The sequence below is a fragment of the Asterias rubens genome, chromosome 7, assembly GCF_902459465.1.
Source record: "Asterias rubens chromosome 7, eAstRub1.3, whole genome shotgun sequence".
In the NCBI taxonomy this organism is placed as follows: domain Eukaryota; kingdom Metazoa; phylum Echinodermata; class Asteroidea; order Forcipulatida; family Asteriidae; genus Asterias; species Asterias rubens.
In genome coordinates, this window is record NC_047068.1 from 13,038,685 (window position 1) to 13,059,666 (window position 20,982).

The 20,982-nt window shown below is 37.9% G+C and overlaps 2 protein-coding genes across 6 annotated transcripts in view; both read left to right on the forward strand.

Annotated features, from left to right (window-relative positions):
* LOC117292087 (MICAL-like protein 1) overlaps nucleotides 1–1,128 on the forward strand; it is a 28,398-nt gene extending 27,270 nt beyond the window's left edge. For 3 of the 4 annotated variants that reach the window (XM_033774004.1, XM_033774006.1, XM_033774005.1), the window contains one exon: nucleotides 1,052–1,128. In XM_033774004.1, the coding sequence (XP_033629895.1) occupies nucleotides 1,052–1,088 (37 nt within the window). In that variant the 3' untranslated portion in view covers nucleotides 1,089–1,128. The remainder of the gene's footprint in view (nucleotides 1–1,051) is intronic. The other variant, XM_033774007.1, reaches the window with a different exon arrangement.
* A 4,935-nt stretch (nucleotides 1,129–6,063) lies between these two features.
* Nucleotides 6,064–19,942, forward strand: LOC117292464 (protein enhancer of sevenless 2B-like). Of its 2 annotated transcripts, none has more exons than XM_033774508.1 (8): nucleotides 6,064–6,117; nucleotides 9,475–9,704; nucleotides 12,691–12,797; nucleotides 13,201–13,323; nucleotides 14,592–14,766; nucleotides 15,363–15,500; nucleotides 16,692–16,754; nucleotides 17,233–19,942. In XM_033774508.1, the coding sequence occupies exons 2-8, from the start codon at nucleotides 9,600–9,602 to the stop codon at nucleotides 17,395–17,397; spliced, it is 876 nt and encodes a 291-aa protein (XP_033630399.1). In that variant the 5' UTR covers nucleotides 6,064–6,117; nucleotides 9,475–9,599; the 3' UTR covers nucleotides 17,398–19,942. The 2 variants fall into 2 exon arrangements, with proteins under 2 accessions (XP_033630399.1, XP_033630400.1); XM_033774509.1 differs by having other exon boundaries at nucleotides 16,695–16,754.
* Nucleotides 19,943–20,982: the final 1,040 nt, after the last annotated feature.

Here is a 20,982-nt window from a genome sequence, read left to right on the forward strand (position 1 = left end):
TTTATCCCAGGCGCGATCAAAATAGCAAACATTATTTCTGTTGATGCTTTTGTGTCTGGCTTCATCGTAATTAGTCTCGTTCTCAAGCATTTCGTTCCAGTTCTGTGGGATTTATTTTGTGTTTACCCTGCAGTGACTGTTTGTTGCTGTTTTCATGAGTGTGGCATGTTGCACTTTTCCAAGTTTGTGTTTTATTTGTTTGTTTGTTGAGTGTGGTTTTTTTTTAAGATCAATGTAATGTTGATTTACGCTTTTTTTCTATCTCTTAAAGGCAGTGGACACTATTGGTAATTACTCAAAATAATTATAAGCATAAAACCTTTCTTGGTGACAAGTAATGGGGAGAGGTTGGTGGTATAAAACATTGTGATAAACAGCTCCCTCTGAAGTGCCATAAGTTTTGGAGAAAGAAGTAATGTTCCACGAATTTGATTTCGAGACCTCAAGTTTAGAACTTGAGGTCTCGAAATCAACCATCTAAACGCACACAACTTCGTGTGACAAGGGTGTTTTCTTCTTTCATTATTATCTCGCAACTTTGATGATCGATTGAGCTCAAATTTTCACAGGTTTGTTATTTTATGCATATGTTGAGATACACCAACTGTGAAGGCTCGTCTTTGACAATTACCAATAGTGTTCACTGCCTTTAATCTGACAGTATTCATGTTCACCTTTGTTATAGGTCATGGTAGATGGTTGCTGCTCTTCTTAATGTTCTGTTTCATTCTTGTTTACACTGAAACTATCAATAGTTATTATGATTTATACAAAGTTGTGATTCTTTTATTTGTTTCTGTTTATTGTTTTTTCATTGTAGTCATTGGTCTTGTATAGCTCATAATATATTTATATGTCTTTACCCATTCTATATAATCATGTTTTAATTTTCATATACTACAATTTGTAGTTCTTATCTCTTGATGTCCCCTTTATCCAAACCCCCCCTCTCCCCCATCCATCCCCTCCCTCCCCCGCCCCGACCCAGTGTGTCTCTAGTTCTGTTTTTTGTTTTGTTTCATTTCATTTCTGATTTCTAATTTCTGTTTAGGTTTGGACAAGAAGCACAAAGAGAAGAAGAAACATAAGAAGAAAAAAAGCATCGGCCTTCTTGGTAAATAAGTTTTTTAAAAAAATCAAAAAACCGTTAACTGGTAAATAACTCATTAGTACTTTTTAGTACTTCTTAGAATCTGTATTGTGTTAATCTAAACAAAATTTGTACGAAAAAGGCAACAAACTAACGCTTTTAAGCCCATCCGCCTCTTCTACGTGTCATATATTTTTATCAGTAAATCAAGTGTTATGCAACTGTTAAAATCCTGCCATTATAATACGTAGGTTCAACATTAAACAAAAAATTACAAAAAGGCTTTGTTTTATAGTTCTGGCCATCTGCTCAGTGCACCATGGTGAAATGTGGCTACTGTCCACCTAAACTCGTAAGATTTGGAGTTGAATTGTACATAAATGGTAAGCTCGTAAATGCCACGTCGCATGAATTGCGCACAACACTGTGTAACAAAACAGGTACATTGACTTCCTAAAAGGCGTAACAAAAAGTATTTGATGTCGGGTGAATTGGTTCAATACCAGTTTGGGTGTTATTTTTGACTAAGACAGATGTCAAAATGAAAACAAAAGTACTTTGGGTAGTTTTTGTATTACAGTTTCATCCATTTTTATGGTGCCCCAGATTTTGCTCTGGATGATTATGTGATTTTGTATTATGAACAAAAGCATTTCAATATGTAAATTTGAAGTTTTGCATTTATTGGTAGGTTTGCTATTTTCATCCAATTCAATGTAATTTCCTCGTATCTTTTGTTACTGAATTCAAACCTAGACCTTTCGAAAGGTATTTAGGTTTACTCTTTTAACTATCTATTTTGCTACCATTTGTTTATTTTGCTATATGTTTTCCGACTGTTTATGAAATATTGTTTGTTGTATGTTGTTGTAAATTTCTGTGGTGTCGTTCCTCTATGCCCCAATGGTGCGCTAAGGAGACATCCCTGCAAGATTTGTAGCCACAAAAGCTCTTAAAATGGTCGCTGAAAATAATAATATGCACATGACAATTTATTTATACACGATAGATTCTAGTCAATATTTGATCTTACCAATGCCAACTAGTGTTGCATGGAAAATATAAGGAAATTGCTTTGGTTACTACTAATATTTTTTTTATTAGCAACAGCAATACCCTTATGTGTGATACTGTAGCCTTTTCAAAACTTTCCTCCACTGCAAAGGCATTTTGCCCTCATGCAAAAATGGTGTTCTACATATTTGGCAGGACCTGGAACTTTGTATGGTGGAAATACAATATGGAAAGGTTTGCGGTAACACCATGTAACACTTCTGCTAACACTTCTGCTTTCTCCAGAAGACGATCAGAGCATACTGATCGAAACATCGAGTTGAAACCAATGGTTCTTTTTAGAACCACCCCAGCTCATTTAGAGATAGTCATTAGATGGTGTTACCGCAAACCTTTCCATATTATATATTTGGGGTTTGTGTTGACCTTTGGAGTTGGATATAGAAGCCCAGTCCACCACTGGGAAAAGTCAAACTGTTATGTGTGTTGCCTGTATGTTTCTACATGTAGGTGTTATTTTTATTTTTTATTTGAGGTTGAACAAAGACAAATTCAATTGAGCGAATTTGAACCAATGACATCTGGATTAAATTACTGGTGCTCTTAATTTTCATCAGGCTGTGAGTGACGACAGGAAAGAAGGAGATGTGGAATTTGTTAAATCAATTTAAAACAAGCTTCAACTAACGTCCTTTTTTATTGTATTTTTTTTAAACTAATTTTAAAACGTTGGATTTGTTTTCCGGATAAATACAGGGGTTTCTGTGTAAACAGAAATTTAAGGAGTGTTAATTCTGCATTGATGTATTATTTACAAACCAAATGGGTATATTTAGTTTTGCTTTAAATAAAATCCACACCATTGCTACTAAACCCTGTAAAACGACAAAGTTTCATAGAGTTTATACAGTTTATTTTTTTTTTAAACCAGCTTTAAATAAAATCCACACCATTGCTACTAAACCCTGTAAAACGACAAAGTTTCATAGAGTTTATACAGTTTATTTTTTTTTTAAACCAGCTAGTAAAATGACAAAGATGTTTCTAGCAATACCAAGAAATAGATACAGCCTAAAAGTGTTTGTATAAATTAGATGCAAGATGTATATAGCCAAATTCTTATTTTTGTATAACCTCATGACACATGTTAGTTTTATGTTTGTGTTTATTTTTTATTTAATTTGATTGTTTTTATTAAACGTGGATTTAAGACACTTCAGTGCTATACTTGTAACTCTAACTTTCTGTAACTGGCTATAAACTAGTTAACTAGTTAAAATTAGATACATTACAATATTGGTTACATTGTCAATTTAACACATTTCGGGATTAAATTTATGGTGGTATAATTCTTCCTCTCATACATACATTTTAGTGAAGAGGTGCTTGCTTATGTTACCCGAAAATTTAGCTTAACATTTTAAATACATGTAGTTACGAATGACTGTCATTTAAAGTTATTGTAAAGTTATTGACTGTCAGTGGTTATGTGGTAATGAAAAACGACAAACTATAAACGAACCCCAACATTATCTCATGTTCATCGGCCATGTGTAAACAAAATTTAACATTTTTATGTACGTTTTTCGTTTTGAAATAGCATAACTCTGTCAAAATTCGTTCAGATTAAAAAATAAATTAAGCAAAATAAGTATTTCGGCGGCGAACAACAGGTCACGCATGCAACTTTAATGTTTCCTGGATTTCGACGAAAAGACTTCAGTTTCCGGTTGTTTTAACTGAAAAATCCCAGACTGCAAGTGACGTGTAGTGTATGAGCTGGAATTGACCAAATAAATAATAATTGAAAAACTACTGCACGTATTGGCGATGCCGGAACCTATCACCTATATTTATTGCTTGGCTCATAATAATTGTGGTAAAACTTGAATTGTGTCAACTTCACTAAGTGCTAATTTACTCCACGTAAACGACCATTTTGATGTATCTTTCAAATTGTGTCTATATTGTAAAAAAGAATAAAGAATGTTAAAATGGGCTGTATCGTCATGATCAAAGCAGAGACCTACATGGAATTGAACTCTCAGCCAATCACTGCACGTTTTACGTTTCTTGACTTCGAAATTGCCACTGTCGTTGTACTTTTAAATCTAAATAGATTCATAAAAGGGAATCCTTGAATTAAAATCAGGAACAATGTTGAGGATGCCAATTCTAAAATGCAGAAGAAGAAGAAAAATGCGGACGGGGTGCGCGTGCTATTTCTCCATATACCCGCTTTGACCATGACGACACAGCCCCTTTAACCAAAATACAAACACTTTTTTGTAAAAGTCGCATTATTATTTGATTTGATCAAGTTCCTTCTTAGTGTTTTTACAACCATCCACTTCTTTAACAATATTATTAATACTGGAGAGGGCGTCTACACTTTTCCCTATTATTGAGAGAGAGAGTTTCCGTAATGTGGCTCGTGTCCTTGAACGGGCCGGCATGTCACAGCATACCCTGAGCCCAAGAATAGAATAATCACTGATGTCCATTAATTGTCCATAAATAGAATAGGGTGACAGATTCTGAGTCATTGCTGGGCCGGTAGTGTTTGTGCATTTTGTTCTTGAACTGTGGGTGAATAATAAAGGTACAGATGATGTTTATACCGTACATTGCTCATGGTATTCATGCATATTATTAATACCAGTAGGTGCTGGCCCCTTTAGTCTCGGTACGTTACTTTCACCTTTTCAAAACAATAAAGTGGGGGAGTTGTTAAAATTTTACTCATTGTCTCCAAACACTTGTCAGACTTAAAGTACTTGTCATGGTCGGACGCAGTCATGGAGGAAAGGGGGTGTTATTGTTATATTGATAGTACATGTACTTTGAATTTGATCATCAATGAGACTTCGATGGTTATATGACACCTACCTAATACGGTCCCCTGAAATGATGACGTGTACAATGCTAGCTAGTTCACAAACGGATACAAAACTACAACTCGACAAAACTAATTTGGGGAAAAATTGATAAAATGGATAGTAAATTTTCTGAAGAAAATAACCACAACATCGAGTTATAAACCACACAAATTGTCTCTGATTGTTTGTTTGTTTGTTTGTTTGTTTGTTTGTTTGTTTGTTTGTTTACATGACATGTTATTTACCCGCGGGCCCCTGGGCCCGTTTCTTAAAGCTTGTAAGCTGAAAAAAAACCTGCTAAGCTGCTTAGAAAAGTATTAACATAAACAGGTCAAACAGGTAACCAGCCAAAAGTGTTGTGACTCTGGTGCCACACTCAATTTTTGCTAAGCAAAGAGTTTGTCAAGCAGTCTATTTTCTGCTTAGCAACTTTATGACATGGTAACGTGTACGAGCCGCGCGCATGCAACTCTCGGCCAATGATAGGTTTCCATAGGACGTCATTGGGGGAAGCCCATTTTCCCGCCCCACCCCCATGATTAATATTTTAGGAAATGAAAATTACACTGGTCTCCTGGTACGTAGTCAAATTATTTTCTTCCCGGCCCTGACCTCATCTACAACTTGGAAGTAAGAATTTGCTTTTCTTCAACGTGGCTGTCAGTCGGACATGAAGCAAGGAAGGGTAAGGACAGGGCGTCCAAAAAGGGGTTGTCGAGATAAACGGGCTTGACTGCCAGTGAACTATGAACTCTCATCCAGTTACTCCCCTCGCGCACTCATTCCCGATCCCTATCCAATTATATGGAGAACGTATCGGCAACTGGGGTGGTTCATAATTCCATGTACAGTCGTTATAGGGTTGATTTTTATCATGATGAAGCAGCCCCTTTAATGTGTTTTGTAGGTCGGCACCTACTGCCCATTCTCGAATGGGCCCATAAACAGGAAATGACTTTTAGCGCATGGTCTTGCATCCAGACTGTAAGTTATTCTTACACTCGTTTTGAAACTGACGCACAGCGTCTTCACTTGCGAAATGAGCAGTGCCAGACTGTCAATTTTTTCTAATGCACATGACGTAAATAGACTCCATTTACGTCTCGGAAACCCTGAACTTACGCGACTTCTGCGGTAAGTAACTGTTTTCTTATACTTATTGATAGAAAACCCAAATATTGTGTAATTGTTTACATTCACAACTTGATACTTGTTCATATTTTAGCGTTTACAATGAGTACTGCTTTCGTTCTTCTGTGATTTTCAAAGTCAAATGACGAACAAATTTAATTGAATGAGTCAAAACAATTTAATGTGGCGGTCCACTGCATACAGCATAGAGATAGAGTGATATCAAAAACAGTGTTTTGCTTCCTCCATAGTCGTACCGTCGTAGGGGGCTGGGTAATGTCCTCGTTTTTGAAATGGCTTTTCCAATTTGTTTTTCTCTTTTAAAGGAACATTACAGAATGGGTTTTGCTAGCAAAACAGTTGCTGGCAGTGTAAGCACTTTATGTAATCCACCAGATATAAACTGACAAACCTGTAGAAGTTTGAGATCGATCGGCCATCTGAGAGTCACGAGAAAATAGCGACAAACAGATTACAAATTTTGCATTTCATCGATACCAAAACAAAAATGAATTAAACGCTCACTGAGCGATAAACTCAAAACGCAAAATTATATTATTTATTTCTCATCAATTATGAAATTTCAGACAGAAATATTTCAAGGGATTACAGTTTTCTACTATCAGTATCATCATCATTAGACCGTGCAAGTTCTATGTAAATCTGTGATCTTCAAGATTTTTGTTTCTTACCAATTCTGTAATGTTCCTTTAAATGGCATACTCAAGTCAAAGGTGATCTTTCAAGTTGCACTCTTTCTTTACAGTCGGTGTTTTGAGTTTGACTAAACTAATTATTATAATAATAATAATAATATTAAATTGTTTGTAGATTTGCATCATGGATAAACAACATTAATCCTTTTTTTTTTTTACCATTGCTCAATGGTTTTACCCTTTAATAGATGTGTATACGCAGTACTTTCCATAGTTGCGATAACGTAACCCTCCTCCCGTCGAGAGGATGGTTACGTTATCGCAACTATACTTTCCAGTGTTCTGTGAAAAAAACCTCACCGGCACATTACTCAGGTGGGAATCGAACCCTAGTTGCGATAATGTAACCCTCCTCCTGCCGTCCTCCCGCCGTCGGGAGGAGGGTTACGTTATCTGAACTATTCGAGCCCATGACCTTTGCATGAGCAGTGCCTTACTAGACCACCTAGTTTGCCCGGTAGCTAGAGGCGGTTACGGTAACCTATATTTTAGCAGCGGGTTGCCGCAACAATTTTTCAATGCTTTGTTTCGGCATACTTCACTTGACAATGTAACAAAATAAGGTAAGACAATTATTTAAAAGACAAAAAGCAACAGAAGGATGAAGACACAATACAGCCAGAACTGTAGCAGCACTGGCAGGAAAAGAAAAAGTTAGCATTATAAGCGACCCGAAGGGGAGGCCTTCATTTCTAATTAGTAATAATGCTACTGACTATTGGTGATACTCAACAGAATTGGAAACCAGTTATGAGACTCAAACTCAACATTTTAACATCATTCTTTTGAGACAAGGATGTTGAATTGAACAAAAACCAAGACCACCCGGACTTGTCCTGTCTTAAGTTTACTGGCCGGACACTGAAATCACTTGGCTTGGGCAGGTGTTTAAGTGTAAACTTCAAGCTTTGACAACACAGTATTCACAGACTATCCTACATTACATTGAATAAGCCATTGCATGTAAGATTTGATTATTGTCTGGTGTAATGGCATGCTTGATCACAAGTTGCCGCTTATATTACAGTTGCTATGGCCTATGATTCGGGGCAAGCTTTTGCGTATACGTAAGACCAAGAGACAGTGAACACCGGCACACAATTCTGAATGAATGTGCATGGCACAATGGTACTAGGGTTTGCTCATCTGGAGGTTGCTATACAAAAGCTTGCCTGAACCATTTGACATATCAACTGTCTCTATAGTCTGAGGAATTCAAATGTAAGCGATAACTTGCGACTAAACAAGACATTGTACCAGACATTATTCTAATCTAACTCACAAGTGGCTTATTGGGCGACAGCATGAATAAAGTAAACATCTCGTTTGGCTCTGAGTCATACATTGATATGAACAATTAAAATTAGTTAAACTATATAATCATGAACTGATTGTTCATAAAAATCACTTTACCTGTGATGTAAATTTAGATATTGCTAAGTTAATCAGCAGGAAATACCCAATTCCCTGACATTATAAACCATTTTGGAGTGTTGATAAAGTCTCCATTGTTTACAATCCATTGTTCTGTCCAGTATAGTGTACTACTTCAGGAGTGCCAGACGTTTATAATACTTGGTAAAGGATGCTGAATCTGACAGTCAATTTTTTGCTCATTGTGACCAATGTGATGTTTGTTTTTACCCTAACTTACAATGTACATCGATAAGCACTGCATACTCTGTACTTTCCTGAGTGAAAGTCCACAGGCAAATCATATGGATTGGATTCAAACTCTCAACCTAACAGTCATCTGTTATCGTTGCGATACTCACTGCTAACACATACTTAGGATTCGAACTGCCTCTAGCCACCGGGCAGCTCGGTGGTCTAATGGTGAGACATCTGCTCAAAAGCAATGCAAAGGACTAGGGTTCGAATCACATCATTGTATTAGGGTAAAAACAAACTACATTGTATATTTGTCCCTGATGCAAAACTAACATCTTTTAAAGGCAGTGGACGCTATTGGTAGTTGTCAAAGTCCAGCCTTCACAGTTGGTGTATCTGAACATTATGCATAAAATAACTGACCTTTGAAAATTTGAGCTCAATCGGTCATCGAAGTTGTGAGATAATAATGAAAGAAAAAAAACACCCTTGTCACACGAAGTTGTGTGCGTTTAGATGGTTGATTTTGAGACCTCAAATTCTGAATCTGAGGTTTCGAAATCAAATTCGTGGAAATTACTTCTTTCTCGAAAACTATGGCACTTGAGAGGGAGCTGTTTCTCACAATGTTTTATACCATGCCCTCTCCCCATTACTCATCAACAAGAAAAGTTTTATGCCAATAATTATTTTGACAAATTACCAATAGTGTCCACTACCTTTAATGCTATTTAGTCATAAAATGCAGTGTGATACTGCATATTTTCTGATCTGATATGGGTAACAACTTAGGGCCTGTATGTTAAGATCCTGAATCATTATGACTCGACTGCAATACTTGTTTATGTGGGTTTTTTTTTCATATAGCCTATGATAAAGACTCTGCTAGGGTCAAAACTTCAGGCCATTCACTATTTTTCATTTATAAACATTGGTTGGTCAGAGGCTCATCACAATGAGACATTGAAATGTATCCGACACTGGAGAAGTTGTCGTTCATTGCCAACAAAGCTATTTTTTGTTTCTTCCTCAGATTACGCAAGTCCGACTGCCAGATTTTTGACGAAGTGGATCAACTCTGAACGTGGAATGCTGACTGTATTTCCACTCTCCTGATAGGCTGCTGACAAACAGTAACACAGAGAAAGCGAAGAACAAATGTTCAAAATGAAGCAGACATTGAATATAGAATACATAGCGTGCTATGACTTTGAAGCTAGAGACGGGGATGAGCTAAGTTTCAAGCAACGAGATGTCCTTAAGGTATGTTGTAATTTGCACTTCACTTAGGGCTTGGTTTCGTTTGGTTCTATTGGACTGCATGCCTGTATGTTTCGTTTTGAAAGGGCAAGGGCACCAAGAAAGAGTTATATGTGAAAGGGAGAAGGCTGCTTTAAACCCCATATGAAAGGTAATTTAATTTATCAGTCCGAGGTCTCATACACTTAAACGAGAGTTAACTGTTTCATCTTATTAATACAGTCCATTTCCTGGTTGTCACTGCAGTCCTTATTGGGCTTACAAAAACTAGGGTATTTTCCCAAAAATTGTTTAACCCATCAAACCTTCCCTATGTCCAGAGGTTATTTATAGGTACATGTAGTCTGTTTCCCTGTGAAAATATTGGTCACTATGGCCCTTCTCGAAACCACGGCTTTGGCTTTGGATTCGGCTCAGGCTAGCTTGGCTCCGCCATTGTTTTGGCAATTGTGCGTGCTTTGCGCATACACGCTCAGGGCTTCAGACGAGAGGACGGAGCCTGAAGCCGTATCCAAAGCCGAAGCCATGATTTAAAAAAGGGCCTATGATAAGACCCACAACATATTCTGAAAATGTTGTTGCTGCAGGATTGTTTTGTGATGTTTGTTTGTCTGTTTGTTTGTTTGTTTGTTTGTTTGTTTGTTTGTTTGTGTGTGTGTGTTTGTTTGTTTGTTTGTTTGTTTGTTTGTTTGTTTGTTTGTTTGTTTGTTTGTTTGTTTGTTTGTTTGTTTGTTTGTTTGTTTGTTTGTTTGTTTGTTTGTTGTTGAAAGTTGATGTTATGGTTTGTGAGTGTTTTTCTTATATTTGGGGTGGGGGATATGATGCAACACAAGTGACAGCTCTAGTTGGTGTCCTCCTCCGTGTTGGCTTGTGGTATAAGGCTTATTTATAGGTACATGTCCTGTACAATTAGGGTCATAGATTGGTTTTTGTCAATGTCATGCTGTTTTACAGACAAAAGTGTAAAATAAAAGACACCTGTGAAGTTTTCAATATATGGAATATAGTGTCCGCATGTTGAGAAAATAGAAAAAAACCTCATCGGTATTTACAACAAGAATGCCAAATCCAACCTCCTTTATAGCAAGGTGACAGTGGGTACCACTGAACTCAGGTCATAGCATTCACAGACTCCACGGAAAATCCTTTTACCTTTGAGGCGAGTTTTTTAGCATTTTTTTGACATTGAAACTTCCTATATTGTGTTTTCTCCACGGGGTTCATGGCTAGTAAAGTGACAAGTTAATATATGAAATGAACTGAAATGAAATGAAATGAGAGTTTGAATTGCAATGTCTACTTCTTCTTTTTCTGGAATTTTACCAAAATGTTATTTAACTCATACATGTAAGTTAGTGTACTAATTGTTGATTTATTTTTTAGAACTAGTGCAGTGGTCTGTACCATGTCAAAGATAATGAAGGTATACCTTTTTAAAGATCATTAAATTCCTTTGCTTTTGAAGTCCAAATTCTAAGAGTAGCCTACAACAAAGGAAAGAAAATGGTTTTGAGGTTTTGGTCTGATTTAAAGGCACTGGGCACTATTGGTAATTACTCAAAATAATTGTTAGCATAAAACCTTACTTGGTAACGTACACAGGAGAGCTGTTGATAGTATAAAACAGTGTGAGTTTTTGAGCAAGAAGTAATTTCTCACTCAAATATATTTGAACTGATTTCGAGACCTTAGGTGAGGTCCCGAAAACCAAGCATCTGAGAGCACACAACTTGTGCGACAAGGGTGTTTTTTCTTCCATTATTTTCTTGCAACTTCGACGACCAATTGAGTTCAAATATTCACAGGCTTTTTTTATTATGTGCATATGTTGAGATACACCAAGTGAGAAGACTGGTCTTTGACAATTACCAATAGTGTCCAGTGTCTTTAATATACATTGTAGATAACAACTGCAATCATTGAAATTGAAACCAGTACAAAGGGTTTTTAAACTAAATGTACTGTGTATTTCCTACCTGGAAGTACATGTATTTTCAAAATGCATACACTGAGCCATGCACCTTGATAAATTGAAAAGCTATGAGCTATGAGAACTTTTGATATTCATAATGGTTTCCTGGAAAATTGAAACCAGTTTAAAAAGGTGTTTCAAACAAACCAAGAAAAAATATATATAATAAGTTTCCTTTTATATCTGTCGTTTATGTTCAAACCCCTTGCATTTTTTATGTGCGCTTTCTGACTCTCTCGTTCTCTCTATTCATGTATTTCAACTTCACTGCTTATGATACACTTAGTTACCTGTTCATGTTAGTTGTGTTGTCATTTAGCTTTTGAGAAAGACTCTGTTGGGGTCGAAATGTCAGGCCATAGGCCTTCATTTTTGTTTGCGCTCATATTCTTTAAATACATAGTACTCGTGCATAGTTGAGCCACAAGTTGATCTTTTGTGTTTCACAAACTTGATTCAGAGCTACCTCTGCAACCTCGTTCCCAGGGGTGATCGATCTTTCCATGTTTTTGAGATAATACAGAGGGTACTTCTTTAAAAGGCACTGGAGACTATTGGTAATTACTCAAAATATTTGTTATCATAAAAAAACTTACTTGGTAACGAGCAATGGAGAGCTGTTGATAACATTGTGAGAAACGGCTCCCTCTGAAGCAATGTAGTTTTTGAGAAAAATAATTTCTCACTAAAATATTTGAATTGAGTTTGAGAAATTGAACTATCTGAAAGCACTCCCTCGCAACTTAGACAACCAAATTGAGCACAAATTTTCACAGGCTTATTATTTTATGCATATGTTGAGATACATCAAGTGAGAAGACTGGTCTTTGACAATTACCAATAGTGTCCAGTGCATGGAGGTAATTGAAGCCATTGACTCTTTGAAGTTGTTTAAAGACTAATGAAAGAAATATAAGTGAGCAATATGATTGCCCTAAATTATAATGTAAAAAAAGTTTTAACACACAATTAGCGCTTTATTTTAGCTAAAATTCTACTCTGTTTTTACCCCTCCAGGTAATTGTCGACCCTCGCAACCAAGATTTGAGTGAACAGGATTGGATCAAAGCAGAGTTAAATGGCAAGCAAGGAATGGTCCCGAGGAATTACATCACTCTTCCAGAGTACGTACAAGTTTTGTTCTTTTTTCTCCCGAGTCCCGACCTACAATAATCACAGATTGTGCACTGTTCAAAACATGTTCACAGATTGCCATCGCAGAAACTGACAAAGGATGACAACCTAATGTCTTCCAAAATGGTTTAAATTCCATTGCAATGGGAGACTTTTGGACGGTCCTTTTTGACAGTTGTCGCCAGTAGTGTATGTGCTCTAAGCTGAAAAAAGGACCTCCAGCGTCTCAAAAGTCTCCCATATTACACAAAGCTGGTGGCTTCTCCATTGACCACTCTCATTGAAGCACTTTGGTCAAGGGACAGGGCTCAAATTTGTGGTAAAATTCCATGCGGGAACCCCTTAACTCCCTTGATCATCGATTAACTGTGTTATGTTTACTGCCATGTGAAGGTGGTTCTACAGAGGGCTATCCAGAGCACAAGCTGAATCCATGCTGATGTCCGGCCAGCCAGACGGCGCTTTTCTCATCAGAGAAAGTGAAAGCTCACCCGGGGATTATTCCTTGTCAGTAAAGTGAGTGTCTTAAGAGCTCATCCTTCCCCTTATAATTATATTACAAGACCACTTCACGTCAACCTTAGTTTTGCTCTCAACTTCTCTGCACACACATTTACATACCCTCACTCCTTGCCCTTTCTCTGCGGTTCTCTGCATGTACACACCTTCACCCCTCATTCTCCCCCCTATTACGTGTACCATTAGACCACTTCACATCACCCTTACTATTGACCTGTTTACTTTGTAAACTACCCTCACCTCGTACCCACACCCCTTCCCCTTACCCTGGGGAACTCTGCACGTACATACCCTTACTCTTTACTCTGACCCTGCAGTACTCTACACGTACATACCCTCACCCCTTCCCCTTACCCTGGGGAACTCTACATATACATACCCTTACTCTTTACTCTGACCCTGCAGTACTCTACACGTACATACCCTCACCCCTTCCCCTTACCCTGGGGAACTCTACATATACATACCCTTACTCTTTACTCTGACCCTGCAGTACTCTACACGTACATACCCTCACCCCTTCCCCTTACCCTGGGGAACTCTGCATATACATACCCTTACTCTTTACTCTGACCCTGCAGTACTCTACACGTACATACCTTCACTCCTCACCCTTGTGCTGTGATTCTTTGTGTGTAAACACCCTTGCCCTTTACTTTCACCTTTGGTACCCTGCATTCTCATATCCTCACCCCTTACCCTATCTATGTGGTTCTCTGCATGTACACAGCTTCACCCCTTACCCTAACTATGTGGTTCTCTGCATGTACACAGCTTCACCCCTTACCCTAACTATGTGGTTCTCTGCATGTACACAGCTTCACCCCTTACCCTAACTATGTGGTTCTCTGCATGTACACAGCTTCACCCCTTACCCTAACTATGTGGTTCTCTGCATGTAGACACCCTCACCCCTTACCGATCGTACTCTATGGTTCTCTGCACTCACCCCCCCCCCATCCTCCCCCCCCCCTCCCCCAGCTTGTATACGCCTGCAACTGTGGACCTCCTATCGTCCCTCTTTTGTTTATACTCTAACTTTTGTATTGGTTTTGTACACGTTTCCCAACTGTGGACCTTTCCCGAACCATGGACTCTATTTTGTTATAGGTCCCCGGTTTGAATGTGTATACCTACTCACCCTCACCCCTTACCCAAACCTTACCCACACCTTGTGGTTCTCTGCATGTACACACCCTCACCCTGCGGTACTTTGTACATACACACAAACTGACACTTTACCCTCCGCCTCTTCTTCCCTTCAGGGTTGGGTCAGGAGTGCAGCATTTTAAAATAATGGTGGACGAGGCTGGCAGGTACTTCCTGTGGGTAGAGAAGTTTGACACATTAAATAACCTTGTGAATCACTTCCGAATCTTGCCGGTCAGTCGCACGCAGAACATCAAACTCAAAGATATGGTGAAGAAGAACAATGGACAGGTAATAATAATAATAATAATAATTTTTTTTTTTTTTTTGCCATTCATACAATCATACATATAGATAAATATTGACTAATGGTCAAAACAAAATGTATCATACATTAAAGCCATTGGACACTTTCGGAACAGAAAAAAAAAAAAGTTCACAGATTTACAAATAACTTACAGGGAAGGTAATATAGAAGGTAATGGTGAAAGACTTCTCTTGAAATATTATTCCATAAAATGCTTTACTTTTTGAGAAAACATTAAAACAACATCAATTCTCGATATCGAGAATTACGGATTTATTTTAAACACATGTCATGACACGGCGAAATGTTCGGAAACAAGGGTGGGTTTTCACGTTATTTTCTCCTGACTCAGATGACCAATTGAGCCTAAATTTTCACAGGTTTGTTATTTTATGTATAAGTTGTGATACACAAAGTGTGGGCCTTGGACAATACTGTTCACCGAAAGTGTCCAATGGCTTTAAAGAGCAATACTGTATGAATGGGGGGTGACATCCAGAGAAGCACTGGCCTTCTGTAACGGAGCACCCAAGACGGCGGTCAGATAAATCAATTTTGAATTTTGTTTTTCTTGCCAAAGGATTCTCATGGTGCTTTTGGTGCCAATGGAGTGGCGCATAAACAACCCCCACAGCAGCAACAGCAGTATCAACATCCAGCACAGCAGCAGCAGTTTCAACTTCCACAGCAGCAACAACAACAGCAATACCAACAGACGGTGAGTCATTTCAAGATCATGGAAGGATGCTTTGCTTCTCAGCTTTAGATGTTTGCTCAAAGGAAAAAGAAAAGACACTTGATCTTACATTACTCAAGATTAGAAACAAACTCTCCCAGCCCCTTGAATGTTCTTTGGAGAAGTAAGGCAGTCGAGTGTCAATCATTCAATTCGTTTTTCATTTGGAAAGAATACAACCGTCCTGAAACATTTCAAGATGGTTGTTGGAATCATGAAAGTGAAAATATTGTTTTTTATCTTTAAGCAAACTTGAATCCTCGCTTCAGCGCCCAATAGACCAATCCATTAAGCTCCGCTTTTTTGTGTATTGACCAATCACAACGCAACGAAGGTCAGACACTAAGGTCCGACATGCGTGCGCGTATCTTGGCGCACGCGGCAGAGTTGTGCAGAAAGGCATTGGAGAGTCCCACGTGTTCTTGCTCACACGTGCGTCGTGGGCGGAGCCTACTGGATCGGTCTATTTCATTAAGCCTGTAAGAACAAAAACTTGCTCTGCACAGAAAAAAAAACATGCAGTTAACGCTGTTGCATCTGGGGCCCCACTAATTTATTGCTTAAAGAGAAGAAATTAGCTGAGCAGAATTTTCTGCTTAAAGGCAGTGGACACTATTGGTAATTACCCAAAATAATTATTGGCATAAAACCTCACTTGGTAACAAGTAATGGGGATCGAGTGGTTGATAGTATAAAACATTGTGAGAAATGGCTCCCTCTGAAGTGACAGTTTTTGAGAAAGAAGTAATTTTCCACGAATTTGATTTTGAGACCTCAGAATTAGAATTTGAGGTCCCGAAATCAATCTGAAAGCACACAACTTCGTGTGACAAGGGTGTTTTTCTTTCATTGTTTTCTCGCATCTTTGACTACCAATTGAGTTCAAATTTCCACAGGTTTGTTATTTTATGCATATGTTGAGATGCACCAATTGAGAAGACTGGTCTTTGACAATTACCAATAGTGTCCACTGCCTTTAATAGCTTTATGATATTGGGCACTTTACAGATTGAGTTATTGCCAACTATCCCCAGTTCCCCAGGGTAAACTTTCCCTGTCATCAGCCATTGTTGATAATTGGTGTGGATGTTGACCATCCCTGATGTCAAACTGTGATCCCATTAAGTACCCTATTAAGTTCGGTGGGATTTTTTGTTTGCTTCTTTTAAACAGCAGAACACCTGGGGCAAGAAATCCCAATTCCCTCAGAAATCAGCAGTTGAACAGAAACCCAAGGTAGGTTGAAATCAACATCATTGCTGGCCTGTATGCTATATTTTTGAAAGGGCAAGGGCACCGAGGCATTTTCTCCTTGGTAAAGGGCACCCAATGAGGAAATTGTAAATTTCTACTGGAGCATTTCAAGGGCACCAAGGCGATGACCGGGGGGCACGGAGGCAACTCTGTGAAGTATCAGGCCTTGCCTTGATTGGTTAGTTTAAATCATCTTATCAATTTGATTGGATGATTGTTGGGCACATGGTATTCATTAATCAAACCATTACATTCATTGTGCATTTGTGTACTATTTGCAGAGCATTTTCGTCTAATCCTGCACATAGCGACATTGACCGCCATATTTGATGATAAGCAATAGAAAAAGTGCCCATGGATATTGGAGTGCCATCAGAGCAGTATAATATTCTATGCAAACAAAAAAACTGATAACTATTAGATAATAATTTCTGTATTTATTATTTCATTTCGCAAATAGGTGAAAGCGTTGTACGACTTTGTGCCGCTTGATGACAACGAACTGGAACTCAGGGCGGGCGATATCGTGGATCTACTCGACAGTACGGATCCAAACTGGTGGCTGGGTAAACTCCGAATGAAGAAAGGTCTCTTCCCAAGGTCATATGTTCAAGAACTTAAATAAAAATCTAAAAGGAAACCTTTACCTGAGAGGATCAAGGGTTGAGGATTTTTTTTATTCTTCTGTTTATTCTAAGCTGGGATTAGTGTATAAATGGACCTTTAACAATAACAAAGATTGTTTCAATATGCGGCATGTACTTATTACGTTGTTTCCTTGCCATTGTTCGAGCATGGTCATTTAAAATTAGAAGAAATCATGAAACCAATTTGAGATATTTTTTGTTTTACCGCATCAACCATGCTATACTAAAATAAGTTTATTAAACAATGGAAATAAGAGGAACATTAGCTGCACAGATCCATGGTATAGACCTTTGGTATATGAACAGACTTATGGTGCAGAATAGGTGCACATTACGTGGGTGCAGAACCATGGTACAGACATTTTGGTACAGAACAATGCTGCAGATCAATGGCACAGACCAATGGTGTAGAGCAGTAGCACAACCCCCTGGTGCAGACCTTTGGTACATGTACAAACCAATGGTGCAGACCCAGGGTAAAGAACAGTGGTGCAGACCCAGGTTACAGAACAGTGGTGTAGACCCAGGGTATAAAACCGTGGGGTAGACTCAGGCTACAGAACAGTGGTGCAGACCCAGGTTACAGAATAGTGGTGCAGACCCAGGGTACAGAACAGTGGTGCAGACCCAGGGTACAGAACAGTGGTGTAGACCCAGGGTACAGAACAGTGGTGTAGACCCAGGGTACAGGACTGTGGTGCAGACCCAGGGTACAGACTATTGGTGCAGGCCCAGGCTACAGAACAGTGGTGTAGACCCAGGGTACAGAACATTGGTGCAGACCCAGGGTACAGAACATTGGTGCAGACCAAGGGTACAGAACATTGGTGCAGACCCAGGGTACAGAACATTGGTGCAGACCCAGGGTACAGAATATTGGTGCAGACCAAGGGTACAGAACATTGGTGCAGACCCAGGGTGCAGAACAGTGGTGCAGACCCAGGGTGCAGAACAGTGGTGCAGACCAAGGGTACAGGACTGTGGTGCAGACCCAGGGTACAGAACATTGGTGCAGACCCAGGGTGCAGAACATTGGTGCAGACCCAGGGTACAGAACATTGGTGCAGACCAAGGGTACAGAACAGTGGTGCAGACCCAGGGTACAGAACATTGGTGCAGACCCAGGGTACATAATCGAGTCACTGACCTTTTGTAAATTAACAGACCCCTACATACAGACCCCTACAATAAGGAAATCTAAATATGAAATGCCTGCTTGTCAATAATTAACATTTAAACAAAATATTTAGCAAAGTTGTTGTTTTTATCTTGTAAGTGTCATCGAGTGTATAAAAGAATACAATGCTCACTTATAATTCCGTTTTACAAAGTGTGTTTGGATAGCAAATATGGTGATTCTTTTAGAAAGTTTTTTTTTTAATTTTTTTTATATATGTATATCCATAAGTCTTGTCAGCCTCATTTTGATTTTTTTAACTACGTTTTGTACATTTATATATATTTCTTAGCCATCGAATTATCTTCTTCATTTTTAAGAGAAAATGTGTATACAAAGTCTTTTGTCAAGAATAAGTATTTCTCAATTTGTGTTTCAACTCTATAAGCAATGTTGTGATAAAACAATGACCCGTTTTCAAACTTTTCTACATTTCTCTCTGCTAAGAATATCAGATAAGAACGAGCAGATGGGACCGCCTGCTATCATTAGAAAAGTCTCATATTTTATCAATTAAAGTGGTCAACCACAGCGTTGCTAAGACAAATCCTGATCTTAAAAGAACTCGGATGCAATATAATTTTGTTCATTTAAAAAAATTGGAACCTGGTTCCAAATTAATATGCAAGCTGCAAACTGCGATGAATTACGCTTAGGAAAAATGATTTTCATATTTTTACATTTACTTATTTTTTGCTGTATTCAATAAATGTGTGGTAATTATCTTGGGCTTACATTTATGTGTTAATGTAGGCTCAAAGAATTTTTCGCAAAACCAGATTGAAAGGTGCTACACATGACATGTTTAAAAAACAACATTATACTACAGGAGCTTTAAACAACTTGAGAACTTATGACAGCATCAGTGCATATTTCTTACTTTGAACATTTAATACTGTCCTCGTGGTGAAACTGAGGCTAGTTTTAAATGTTTCATGGAATCTTTCAGCAGTGAAAAAAAATTACTCTTCTACTTATTTGCCATCCCAGAGAGCTTAAAATAAAATCATCGCATGTACATTGATGGAAAGTTGTTCATAAAAGGAGGTATATATTAAATTTAACCTTTATTCCCCCCTTTATGTTTTTATTCAGATTATTTAGAATATTTTAAAATACGGGGATATAATAATTGTGAAGTAATTGTGATTGTTATAACCATGAATGTAATTTATAAACAGGTGTAGGAGTTGTGAATGAAAGTAGACAGTGGTGGCATTTGTAAAAAATATCGGGAGGAAATTGTAGAAGATGTACCCCAACTTGGTCTCATGGTACTCTCTAAATGTAAAAGAGTGAAAACACCACTCTGTACATTTCGAGCTGTCCCTCATATGGCTCTTCAAAAAGAGTGGTGGTTATTTCACTCTTTTAGAGGGTTTCACTCCAGGACAGAGTGAAAAATCTCTTAAAAAGATGCAAACTTCAATCTGAAAGAGTGGAAGACCACTCTAAAAAGAGTTGTCCTTCATATGGCTCTTCAAATAGTGCTTTTTCACTCTTTTACATTAAGAGAGTACATTCTGATGGAGACCAAGGACAAAACAAAAAAAGGAAAATAAAAGGACTCCACATGGAAATTCTAAAGACCGTGGGTGCTCCACAAGAATTTTTTTGTACAAAGTACAAAGTTTGTGTACAAAGCTGGTATGTTTTTTCATAACCGCAGTGCTTTGAAGTGAAAAGCTCCAAAGCTGCTGTATTTCTTATCAAGTTAGTTTTATTGCCATACCTTTTTAAAGTCATTACCAAACGAATGCAGACCTTTAAGCCCAACCCCAACTAACCTGTAAAGATGACTTTTATTGAAACTAAACGTGGGCCATAGAAAGTTTTCCATTAAGGTTTATGTTTAAGATTTGGATTTGTTGCTTAACTGGTTGAACCAGCTGTTGTTCATGAGATATTATTGCTGCAAATAAACTATTGTTTAAAGAAAAAGGAATAACTCAGTGTAAATGAAAAAATCACTGTTTGAGACAAGAGGACATTTTCCAGCTTTTTGTTGGTTAGGAGTTGTAAAGGGTTCGATAGAGGAAGAAGGAGAGTGCATTTTTATACCTTCCCTTTTAAGTTTATAATAAAGTAAATTGCTCAATTGTATATAGTTTCCAGCAAACAAAGTTATTAAAAAAGACTGCATTCTTTTTCATTAGATTTTAACTAAAAGCGAGAACTGTTTTAAGACAAAATTATTGTAAATAGCTTATAATCATGACTTATAGGTATGCATGTTCATAGACACAAAGTATTAAGGTTTACAATTTATATTTTGGATGATGACGCTTATTAAGTTCGGTTGATCATTGAGTTTTGATTTTAACTTTTGCCAACACGGCAAGTTAGTGTTTAACACTGTGAGATGCATTATAGCATCGGTAACTAA